The sequence below is a fragment of the Lynx rufus genome, unplaced genomic scaffold (assembly GCF_022079265.1).
Source record: "Lynx rufus isolate CCGP_SWC_20201006 ecotype Redwood Valley unplaced genomic scaffold, mLynRuf1.p SCAF_35, whole genome shotgun sequence".
Lineage (NCBI taxonomy): Eukaryota > Metazoa > Chordata > Mammalia > Carnivora > Felidae > Lynx > Lynx rufus.
The window spans coordinates 1,082,487-1,095,058 of record NW_025814851.1 but is presented as its reverse complement, the minus strand read 5'-3'; the positions used below and the strand labels follow the sequence as shown (position 1 = coordinate 1,095,058).

The following is a 12,572-nucleotide window of genomic DNA, read 5'->3' as shown; positions in this document are numbered from 1 at the left end:
TTCTTTTGAGATAAGAAAGCCTCTGATTTTTGCCCTCATGTGCCAGTTGTCTTCTGGGCATTAAATTTCGGGGATAGGAAGAGAAGTGAGGGAATAGGCCCAGGCATGTGGATTGTATCATGAGTGAGACTGTATGTCAGGCAGTTGTGTTACTCTAATAGGCCTGGACCCAGCACATTGGTGTAAGGAGAGCGTGAGGGATTCCTAAATACATACATACATACAAATACGGTGTGTGCGGTGAGAAGTTTTGAGTGTCAGTCCATTCTAGGTACAGGTGAAGGGGGGAGGGAGGCTTCCCTGGTCCCTGAGACCACTTGGTGCAGAATCTATCTTTTTATTCTAGGTTCTGACAAAGAGATTGATGTGATTGATGTGACCCGCCAGGCTGACTGCAAGATGAAGCTTGGTGATTTTGTGAAATACTATTATAGTGGGAAGAGGGAGAAAGTCCTCAATGTCATTAGTTTGGAATTCTCTGATACCAGGTAGGAGGAGCAGGGGTAAGTAAAAAACCTAACAAAGTCCCTGGAACTTGTGATATACTGAGTATAAGTGTTCCTTTTTCCCTTCCTCTTGGTAGTTTCTTCCTTTGGGATGATGAGCTGGTTTATGCTTTCTAGGGTAGCTGTTCCCATTATAACAACCAAATTGTATTTCTCTTCTACAGTTTCTAACATTGGATAGATTATACAGTAGCTATTTTAATTAATTATTGTCTCCAAGACCCAGGACAGTTTTCTTAGACTTTTTTTTTTTTTTTTTGGTATTTAGATTGTGGTGTGGTCACTATTTAATTCCCAGTATAGGTCCTCTGTCCCTGGAAATAGATTTACTGAATTACCCCCAAGTAGTTTCTCTAAGGGTAAGGTTACTTAGATATAAAAGAAAAAAGAGCTTTTTATAACCTTTAAATGATTCTATCTGGACTCATGCACTCAGTAGATACATGTAGTCTTCTCTGTGCTCAGAAATGTGGGAAATTTCCCAAATTGTAACATATCTTTTTGCACTTAGAAAACTTATTGTCTGATTATGTACTTTTTTAACTTTTAATTTTGACATAATTATAAATTTACAGGAAGTTGCAAAAATCTGTACAGAGTGTCCTGTGTATTCTTCAACCAGTTTCCATCAATGGCAACATTTTAAATAACTATACAATATTAAAATCTTTGCTGTTGGTGTTAACATCAGAGTTAACAACCTGAGGGTTTTTTTTTTTAAAGCTGTGTTTGTTTGTATCTCACTTCATCTTGAAAGGCTATTTGAGGTAGCTTACAGAGATACAGAGAGGAAAGAATAGACAAAAATGGCACAAAAGGAAAATAAAAGTGGAGAAATAGGATGCATCTGGTGGGTAATCTGTACACAAAATGCGTGTATGAGTGTCTGGATAGTTGTTAGAGAAGGACTGTAGCGTTTTCAGTCAATTTCCTGAAAGTAAGGACAAGGAAGGAGTGCAATATCATAAGGTTTGTGGTTTTAGGTAAGATAAAAACAACCAGATGTTGGGGAGAAACACTACCTGAAACTGAGCCCTTGAAAGGTTTCTCTAATGGTTCCTCATAAAGAAGACATTAAGACATGGGGACAGTACAATAACTGTTATTGACTCCGTGCCAAGTGAGTGGACCTGGGTGAAGGGAGTTATGAGCATTTTGTGGAGGAAATGACCTCCTTTGACTGGGGAATGCTGTGGAGCTGGGACTTGGGACTTCTAGAGCTGAGTGGAATGAGGATGCTGACCAGACTTACAGAAATAAGTATCCTATGTGCCCTTTGGGATCCTGTGGAAAGGACTTCTTTGTCTTATTTGACTCTCACTGGGATGGGGAGCATTTTATTCAGGCTTTAATCTTTAATTCCCAATCAGCTGACGTCTGTTCTCCACCCCTTCCTTGCTAGGCTTTCTAACCTTGTGGAGACTCCCAAGATTGTTCGGAAGCTCTCGTGGGTGGAGAACTTGTGGCCAGAGGAGTGTATATTTGAGAGGCCCAATGTGCAAAAGTACTGCCTCATGAGTGTGCGGGATAGCTATACAGACTTTCACATTGACTTTGGTGGCACCTCAGTCTGGTACCATGTGCTCAAGGTAGGAATGAATGTGGCTTCTAGAGGCAGCCTGGCCTTGGGCCGCCCTCTTTGTTTCACGTGGCAGCACAGAAGAGGCTGCTGAGGTCTACCTGCCTCCCAGATTCTGTTTGGGTGACATTTCCATATAACTACTCTATCAGGGTTGGGCACTAAGTGGATATGCCGTATAAACTGTCTCTACAGTTTTGATACTTAACATTTTTTTGAATAACAGCAGATGCCTAAGGTTTTCTGGCTGTTAATTGAACCAATCTATACTCCTATGACTATGTATGGAAATGTTCATATTTGCTGCAGATTCTTGGTAACATGAGAAACTTCCCATCCCACGTCCTTATTGAGGTATAATTTATACACCATAAAATTAATCTGTTCTAAATGTATAGTTTGATGAGTTTTGACATTGTATGTAGTTGCATAACTGCCACCACCAAGATAGAGCATATATATAACAAGTTTTTTTTTTTAATGTTTATTTATTTATTTTGAGAGAGAGACCATGTGCAACAAGTAGGGGAGGGTCAGAGAGATAGAGAGAGAGAGAATCCCAAGCAGGCTTTGCACTGTCAGCACAGAGCCCGATGTGGGGCTTGATCTCACGAACCATGAGATCATGACCTGAGCTGAAACTAAGAGTTGGACACTTAACCAATTGAGCCACCCAGGTGCCCATGACAGGTGTTATTTTTTTTTTAATGTTAGCCTTCCTATGGGTAGTTTCCCTTTTAGTGATTGTTTCAATTTTGTAATTAGCATATTGATTATCAGTGACTATGAAGGATTTTTAAAGTCTGGAAAACAATTTTTTTTTAATCTTTATTTATTTTTGGGAGAGAGAGAGACAGAGACAGAGACAGACAAGAGAGCAAGTGGGAGACGAACAGAGAGAGAGGGAGACACAGTATCCGAAGTAGGCTCCAGGCTGTCAGCACGGAGCCCGACCCAGGGCTTGAACTCATGAACCATGAGTTCATGACCTGAGCTGAAGTCAGATGCTTAACTGACTGAGCCACCCAGGCGCCCCTGGAAAACAAATTTCTTAAGTAATTTTGATTCTTTTCCACCATCATACTATTTTTCTTATCAGAAATGCCAAGGAAAGAGCAGAAGACTTGGATATGGCTCTTGTCCAAATGATCACAAATCCTAAACTAGTTGTTTCCACTGGTTTATCATGAAATTGGAGCATGTAAATCACTGTTATGCAAATGTTAGATTTAACTTTTTCATTTTAAAATAATTCCTTTTTTATAGAAAAATTGCAAAAATGGTAGGAAGAATGCCTGTGTGCCCTTCACTTAGATTCCCCAAATGTTACATTTTATTATATTCTTTCTATAAAGCAAACATGATAAAATAGTTATATATATATTTTTTTTTTCTGAAATATTTGAGAGTAGTTGCAGACATGTGTCCCTTTATCTTATAATTCAGTGCATATTTCTTGAAAATAAGGGCATTCTCGTATATAACTGCAGTATAGTTATCAAAATCAGAAAATCAATATTGATAGGATACTGTTATCTAATCTACAGATCTGAATGAAATTTCTCCAATTGTGCAATAGATAATTTCTAGTGTTATTGCTTTTCTACATTGAAATTTATTATCAGGAAATATTGGTTAAACTAATCAGCTGTAGGTTGAGGATATTTTTGTGCTGGTGGGCTTTTATTTCTTTTCAACCAAATAATCTGGTGATTGTCTAGGCAAAACATAATTAGGAAATAAAATGTTTTTCCAACAGATAATCGCCTAACATATAATCTTTTAGAAGTCCTTGGGCAATTACTGAACTTTTAAACTTTTATTAGCTTTGATTGCAGGTGTGAGAAGGAACACTCTCTGTAAACGGCATTTAAAGGCAAATTCAATTTTCTCATCAGTAATGTGGCCTTAAATTCTCCTATGGCTAGTAGTATTGATCTACTCATCTATAGAGGTCATTTTTCATTTGACTTTGTATCTAAAGTAGAAGCTTTTGGTATATATTTGTCCTAAGTTGAACAATTTTGTTTGGAATGCCCTTTCCAAATCATTTTTTGTCAATCTTACAGAGGCTCAAAAGCACAAAGTGCAAAAGGAGCTTTTGAAGTTTTCCAAATCCACATAAAAATGATTACTGGATGGGTTTGGGGGAGAATCTGTCATATTATGTGGTCTTGGAGCATGAGAGAGAAAATATCCTTTTGGAGACCCTCTGGAGCATTTTTATGGAAATTGTTGATATTTTTGGCACCTAAACCTGTTTTGTTTCAGGGTGAGAAGATCTTCTACCTGATCCGCCCAACAAATGCCAATCTGACTCTCTTTGAGTGCTGGAGCAGCTCCTCTAACCAGAATGAGATGTTTTTTGGGGACCAGGTGGACAAGTGCTATAAATGTTCCGTGAAGCAAGGACAGACACTTTTCATTCCTACAGGTCTTCCCTGGGCCCCCTCTGGGAGGGTTTCAGGAGGGCTGGAAGAGGAAGGGAGGTTGTGGTACCAGGACCCTTCCTATAATATATTGATCCGATTATGTGGGAAAAACCCTCTCATATCAGCTGATGACTCAGAATTGGACCTTAAGAAAATGCATGTGATGGCTAGTAGGCAGCATAGTTCCTTGGGGAGATTGCAGGTGGGAAGGTACAGGAAGAGGTTGATGGACCTCTTGCACTGGGCTATGCCAACTTGGTGGACAGGTAGAGAATAGGTCTCTCAGCCCCATGGCTCTAGGAATAGTGACTGGGAGGCTGGTATTGCAGTCTATAAATCAGAATTACCTGGGGTGGGGGTGGGGCTTCCCCCCCCCCCCCGCCCCTAAACAATACATGCCTAGGCTTTACCCCTAGCATTATGGAATTTTAGGTCTGGGGTGGGATCTGAGTGTATGTTTTGAAAAAGTGCCCCCAGTTGTCTCAATTTGGGGAAGTTGACATCTTTACCATGTTGAGTCTTTGATGAACCCAGTATGTCTTTCCATTTATTTAGATCCTCCTTGATTTCTTTTCTTTTAGTTTTTCAATGTTTATTTCTTTTTGAGAGAGACAGAATGCAAGCAGGGGAGGGGCAGAAAGAGAGGGAGACACAGAATCCAAAGTAGGCTCCGGGCTCTGAGCTGTCAGCACAGAGCCTGACACAGGGCTCAAACTCACGAACTGTGAGATTAAGACCTGAGCCAAAGTCAGACGCATAACCGACTGAGCCACTTCAGGTGCTCCTTCCTTGATTTCTTAAACTTCGTTCTTTGATTTCAGAATTAATGTTAAGTTTTCTCAAACCTTTGGTAGAATTCTCTAGTGCAGTCACATGGACCTGGAGATTTCTTTTGTGGGGAAGTTTTTAATTAACATTCAATTTCCTTAAACTTTAGTAGGTTATTCAAATTATCTGTTTCATATTGGGTGAGCTATGGTAGTTTGTGCTTTTCAAGGAATTGGTCCATTTTATCTAAGTTGTCAAATTTATGTATGCAGAGTTGTTGATTGTATTTTCTTATTATCCTTTTGATGTCTTCCAAGTCTCTAGTTATATCCTCTGTTTCTTTTTTTTAATTTTTTATGTTTATTCATTTTGAGAGAGAGAGCAGGGAGAGGGAAGAGAGAGAGAGAGAGAGAGAGAGAATGAATATCCCAAGCAGGCTCTGAGCTGCCAGCACAGAGTCCACCTTGGGGCTTGATCCCACTACTGTGAAATCATGACCTGAGCTGAAACCAAGAGTAAGATGCTCAACTGACTGAGCCACCCAGGCACCCTGATATCCTTGGTTTCATTCCTGGTATTAGTTTTTTGGGCCTTTTCTTATTCTGTGTCAATCTGATGGAGGTTTGTCAATTTTTCAAACTTTTTAAAGAAACACTTTCTGTCTCAATTGATTTTTTTTCTGTTTATGTTTTCAGCTTCATTGATTTCTGCTTTTATCTTTGTTTTTCCTTCCTTCTGCTTGCTGTGGGTTTATTTTGCTCCTTCCAGTCTTGAGACAAGAGCTTAGATTATTGATTTCAGACTTTACCTCTTTTGTAATGTAAGCATTTGGTGCTGTAAGTTTCCCCTTCAGCACTGATTTAGCTGTGTCATATATTTTGATATGTTCAGTTTTCATTTTCATTTAGTTAAGTGTACTTTTCAAAAAAATTGGTATATAACACACACCATAAAACTTACCATGTTAAAGAGTGCAGTTAAGTTTAAAAAATATATCCACAATGTCGTGCAGCCATTACCACTATGTAATACCAGAAAATTTTCATCACTTCAAAAAGAAATCCTGTACTCATTAACAGTTACTCCCCATTCCTTCCACCCCTCCTCTCACCCCTGTCAACCCACTTTTGTCCGTTCTTTGTATATGGATTTGCCTCTTCTATTTCATACAAATGGAACTGTTCAATATGTGGTCCTTTGTGTCTGGCTTTTTCACTCTGCAAAATATTTTCAGGGTTCATCCAAGTTATAGCATTTGTCAGTACTTAGTCTTTAAATGGCTGAACAATATTCTACTGCATGGATATACCACATATTGTTTATCCTTTCATCATCTTATAGGCGTTTGTGTTGTTTTAAGTTTTTTTTTTTAATTTATGTTTATTTTTTGAGAGAGAGCAAGAGAGAGTGCAAGCTGGGGAGAGTCAGAGAGAGAGGGAAAGATAAATCCCAAGCACGCTCCATGCTTTCAGCACAGGACCCGATGTGGGGCTCACTCCCACAAACTATAAGATAATGACCTGAGCCGAAACCAAGAGTTGGACGCTTAACTGACTGAGCTACCCAGGCGCCCCCACTTTTTGACTATAATGAATAATGCTGCTATGAATGATCATGTGCAAAGTTTTGTGTTAATGTATATTTTCAGTTCTCTTGGGTGCATACCTAAGAAAGGAATTGCTGAGTCATATGTTAGCTCTGTTTTAACTTCTTGAGGAATTACCAAACTGTTCTCTAAAGTACCCAACACCATTTTACATTCCCACTAGCAATTTATAAGGGTCTCAATTTTTCTACATCCTCCTCAACACTTGTTCTTGTCTGTCTTTGCGATTATAGCCATCCTAGGGAATGTGAAGTGGTATCTCATTGAGATTTTATTTTATTTTTTATTTTTTTAATGTTTATTTTTGAGAAAGTGAGACAGAGCGTGAGCAGGGGAGGGGCAGAGAGACAGGGAGACACAGAATCTGAAGCAGGCTCCAGACTCAGCTGTCAGCACAGACCCCGATGCAGAGCTTGAACCCACAAACTGTAAGATCATGACCTGAGCCAAAGTCGGATGCTTAACCGACAGAGCCACCCAGGCACCCCCTCACTGAGATTTTAATTTGTATTTCCCTAATGATTGTTGATGTCAAACATTTTTTCATGTGTTATTAGACATTTGTGTATCTTTTTATGGAGTAGAATCTATTCAGAACTTTTGCCCAATTTTTGATTAGGTAATTTGTCTTTTTATTGTTGTGTTGTAAGAGTTTTTTTTAATATATATTTTGGATATTGTACCTTATCTGATATGTAATTTAAAAATATTTTCTCGGGGCGCCTGGGTGGCGCAGTCGGTTAAGCGTCCGACTTCAGCCAGGTCACGATCTCGCGGTCCGTGAGTTCGAGCCCCGCGTCGGGCTCTGGGCTGACGGCTCAGAGCCTGGAGCCTGTTTCCGATTCTGTGTCTCCCTCTCTCTCTGCCTCTCCCCCGTTCATGCTCTGTCTCTCTCTGTCCCAAAAAAACAAATAAACGTTGAAAAAAAAATTTTTTTAAAAAATAAAAATATTTTCTCTCTGGGGGTTGTCTTTTCAGTTTCATTATAGTGTCCTAGAAAGAACAAAAGTCCAGTTTATCTACTTTTTTCTTTATTTGTGTTTTCGGTGTCGTATCTAAGATACCATTGCCTAATTCATAGTTTAAGGTCATGAAGATTTACACCTGTGTTCTAAGAGCTTTATAGTTTTAGTTATTACATTTAGGTCTTTTATCCATTTCAAGTCAACTTCTGTATATGATGTGAGGTAAGGGTCCAATATCATTCTTTTTCATGTGGCTGTTCAGTTGTCCCAGAACCATTTGAAAAGACCATTCTTTCCCTAATGAATTGTCTTGACACCTTTGTCGAAAATCAATTAACCACAGATGTATTTGTTTATTTTTGCACTTTTAATTCTATTCCATTGGTCTATAGGTCTGTCCTTATAACAGTATCACACTATTTCAATTACCATATATTTCTAGTAAGTTTTAAAATCAGAAAGTGTCAGTCTTCCAACTTTGTTTTTCTTTTTCAAGATTATTATGGCTATTCAGGGCCCTTGTATTTCCATATGAATTTTTAGCCTGTGGTTTGTATAGGTTTTTAGTAGTTGCTCTTGTTTAATTTATATGTATAATAGATATATACATCATATCACAGTCTGGTATTGACATTTTAATTAACATTTTACCAGTTTGAGGGGAAGGTTGAAACCTTACCTCTATTCACATCCCTTTACCCTTCCCATTTATAATGTATTTGTCTTAAATATTTCTTCATACGTTGAGAACCATATCATACAGTGTTTCAATTTTTGTTTCACTGTCAAACATAACTTCTAACACCCAAGAGAAGGAAAGTCTATTGTATTTACCTGTATTTTTTTTTAATGTTTATTTATTTTTAAGAGACAGAGAAAGAGAGAGCAAGCAGGGGAGGGGCAGAGAAAGAGGGAGACACAGAATTTGAAGCAGGCTCCAGGCTCTGAGCTGTCAGCACAGAGAACTCAATGCAGGGCTCAAACCCACGAACCACAAGATCGTGACCTGAGCCGAAGTCGGACGCTTAACTGACTGAACCACCCAGGCACACCTGTTTGCCTGTATTTTTACTCTTTGGTTGTTCTTTCTTCCTTCCTGGTGTTTCAAGATTCTTCTTTTATCATTTCTTCTCTGTTTAGAGTTTTAGGGTAGGCCTGCTGTCAGTAGATTTTCTTAGTTCTCCTTCATCTGTAAATGTCTTGATTTCCCTTTTATTCCTAATGGATATTTTTGCTGGATTGATAGTTCTTTCAGCACTTGGAAGAATGTTGTGCTGCTTCCTTCTTGCCTCCATGGCTTCTGATGAAATTTTGGCTCTCATTCAAATTGTTTTTTCCCTTACATGTGTCATTTCTTGCTACTTGTAATTTCTTTTTTCTTTAGTTTTCAGCAGTTTGACTATAATGTGTCTTGGCATGTATTTCTTTGGGTTTATACTGTTTGTGTTGACTGAGCTTCCTGAATGTGTAGGTCTATGTTTCTGTCATATTAGTGAAGAAATTTTTAGTTGTTATTTCTTTGAATCATTTTTCATCCCCACACTCTCACTTCTTTTCTTTGGGTCTCTGATTATCTGAATGCTGTATATATTTTGCTGTATTCCACAGATCCCTGAGTTTATTTTTTTCAGTCTATTTCCTCTTTTGGTAATATTGAGTACTTTCTATTTCTCCATTGTTTTTATTCTTCTGTTGAGTCCATCTGTTTTCATTATTTCAGATATAGTATTTTTCGGTTCTAAAATTTACATTTGTTTCTTATATCTTCTCTTTCTGTTTTTTTTGTTTCAAGCATGTTTATAATTGTTCATTGAAACATTCTTATGATCACTGCTTTAAAATTGTCATACAGTTCTAATATCTTTGTCTAATGTTATGTATTGTATAATTCTGGATTTTTTGTTGCACAGATTTGTCTATTCATATGTCAGTATCATATTGATTTGATTACATTGGTTTTATAGAATGTTTCACATATGGTGAGGCAAAATTACCTCCCCTCATACCCATCTGCTTTTCTCTTTTATAGGTTTCTGAGCCCAGGCACTTATTCATCCATTTATTCATCTTTGAATCCTTTGCCTAATAGGGTCTCACATAATACCTTTTCTATGCTGGGCACTTAATAACTATTTGATGAATTGAATTTGTCTACCAGAGATTTGAGTTGGATTAATTGCTTATTGGTATAAAGTCACACAAACTGGGTGTAATCTAGTACATTACTGGGTGTAATGCTTAGTTCCATAAGCATTGCAGGTCTGCTGAATGCCCCTGCATTGGTCTAGGTGCTAGGGACAAAAGATTGATAGATCATTTCAGTATAATGTTCTAGATTTTTTTAAGTTTATTTATTTTGGGAGAGAGAGAAAGCATGAGCAGGGGAAGGGCAGAGAGAGGGAGAGAGAAAGGATCCCAAGCAGACTCTGCTCTGACAGCATGGAGCCCAACACAGGGCTCAGTCTCATAAACCGTGAGATCATGACCTGAGCCAAAATCAAGAGTTGGATGCTTAACCGACTGAGCCACCCAGGCTCATTTCAGTATAATGTTCTAATAGCCACAATGGAGGCATTCACCAGAAGTTTTGGGAGCATGGAAAAGAACACTTAGTCTAGCTGGAGGTTTGTGAAAATATTCTCAGAAGAGTAACACCTGGCAGATAAATGTAGGAGTGACCAAGAGGAGAAAGGCAGAAAAGTCCTCTCAGACATAGGGAAAGGCATGAGCAAAGCAAGGCTATGTGAAGTAGTTTATGGATACTGGAGCCTAAAGATCAAAGGCTGGAAACAGGTGAAGCTGAGAAGGTAGGCGGGCTGAACTTACCCAAGAGGTGGCTGGGGGATCACAGTAAGTTTATTTGTTTATGTAGCAAAAGATATAAAGAATAATGTAATAAACATTTATGTGTTTGTAACCCAACTAAAAAAATAAAACATTGCAATTATATTTGAAGCCCCCTGTATACCTCTCCTCACTTCATTCCCATTTTTCCCTCTCTGAGCTAGCCATTGTTCTGAAGTTGGTGATTATTTCTATTCCTTTATTGTATAGGTATAGCTCACCAAACCAATATCTAGTATTGTTTTACATGTTTTTGGATGTTATGTAGATGGAATCATATTAGACAGTTCTTCCCAACTTTTTCCTGTGGACATTATGATTATGAGATTCATGCTGATACATGTAGTTGTTCACTCAACTTTTCAATATTATATTGTATTAGTATATGGCAATTTATCTATTCTCCTGTGGATGTACATTTTATTGAAGAGTTTTGAGCAGGGGATGACATGAACAGATTTGTATTTTAGATACATCACTTAGGGTTGAGATGTGGAGGATAGACTTCAGAGATTGAGATTTGCACAGAGCAGTGGTTTACAAACACTTTGCACTTTTGCACACCTTTATACTCTTTAGTATTACTGAGAACCCCAAAGGGCTTTTATTTATGTGGATTATAGTCATCAATATTTACCATATTATAAATTAAAACAGAGAAAATTTAAAAATATTTGTTTATTAATTCATTGAGAAATAAACTCATTACATGTTAGCATGATTAATAATTTTTATGAAAAATAGCTATTTTCAAACCAAAAATGCAGTGAGAAGAGTGACATCTACCTTTTTAAAAATCTTTTTGATGTTTAGATTAATAGAAAATGACTGATACTTAAATCTGCTTCTCGGTGTTGTGATGTCATGTCATTTACCCTCTGGAAAACTCCACTCTACACCTGTGAGGGAATGAGGGTGAAAAAGACAACATCTTAGTATTATGAGCATAGTTTTGACTTTGCATATGCTCTGAAGGAGTCTCAGGGAGCCTCAGGATTCCCTGGACCATACCATGAGAACCGCTGGTGTAGAGGAGCCAGTTTAGAGGCTGTTGCAAATAGCCTAGGTGACAGGTAATAAGGGATCTGAACCAAGGCTTTGATAGGATGGATGGACCGGGAAAGGAAGATGAATATGAGAGATATTTAAGAGTAGAATTAGAACTTCCCAGAAGTCAGTGTAGGATTAAGGGCAAGGAGAATAATTGAGTTCCATCTAGGTGCACACTGTACACAACCACCTTGTGAAATAGATATTTAGCTAGAAGATGGCAGACTTTGAACCCAGGTTTGTTCGACACAAAAGCTCTTTGTTTTACCTGGAGTAGAGTTAGAAGGGATAGACTTGGCAAGGAGGTAATGCCCTTCTAAGATATGGGAGAGAAGATGGGTGAGGCATCAAAGAGACTTGAGGTTGAGAGGAGGAAAGTCGAAAGAGTTTATTAACACCAAAAGGTGGTCCAGTTTAGGGTTATAATGGTGGCAGAATGGGTGTTGGAAGAGTGGAGGAACTAAAACTTTCTGAGTCACTGCTGGCTGGCTGCTCTAAGGAGTTATGTTTGAGCTGAGTGGGCAGTGATGTCCAGAGGAAGTAAGGTCCTCTGCCAGCTATGATTTTGCCATGTTACACTGCAGGATGGATCCATGCTGTGCTGACTCCCGTGGACTGCCTTGCCTTTGGAGGGAACTTCTTACACAGCCTTAACATCGAAATGCAGCTCAAGTGAGTACTGAAGCTATTGTGATCCTGAGTTGGCCATTCCCACCTGCTAGAGTCCTTGAGTTCTCCCCTATAGTGAGAAGTGCAGCATAGAAGGAGGCGAGATGATGAGAAGGGAATAGATACTGGTTCCTGATAATGATCAGTGTGAGA

General features: G+C 38.5%; 1 protein-coding gene across 5 annotated transcripts in view; it reads left to right on the top strand.

The window, feature by feature from the left end:
• PHF8 (PHD finger protein 8) overlaps positions 1-12,572 on the top strand; it is an 89,484-nt gene that overhangs the window by 28,956 nt on the left and 47,956 nt on the right. For all 5 annotated transcript variants that reach the window (XR_006964732.1, XM_047093610.1, XM_047093611.1 and 2 more), the window contains 4 exons: positions 347-488; positions 1,909-2,095; positions 4,357-4,519; positions 12,335-12,422. Coding sequence is in view for 4 of the 5 variants with exons in the window: in XM_047093610.1 (XP_046949566.1) it covers positions 347-488; positions 1,909-2,095; positions 4,357-4,519; positions 12,335-12,422 (580 nt within the window). In the remaining variant the exon portion in view is untranslated. The remainder of the gene's footprint in view (positions 1-346; positions 489-1,908; positions 2,096-4,356; positions 4,520-12,334; positions 12,423-12,572) is intronic.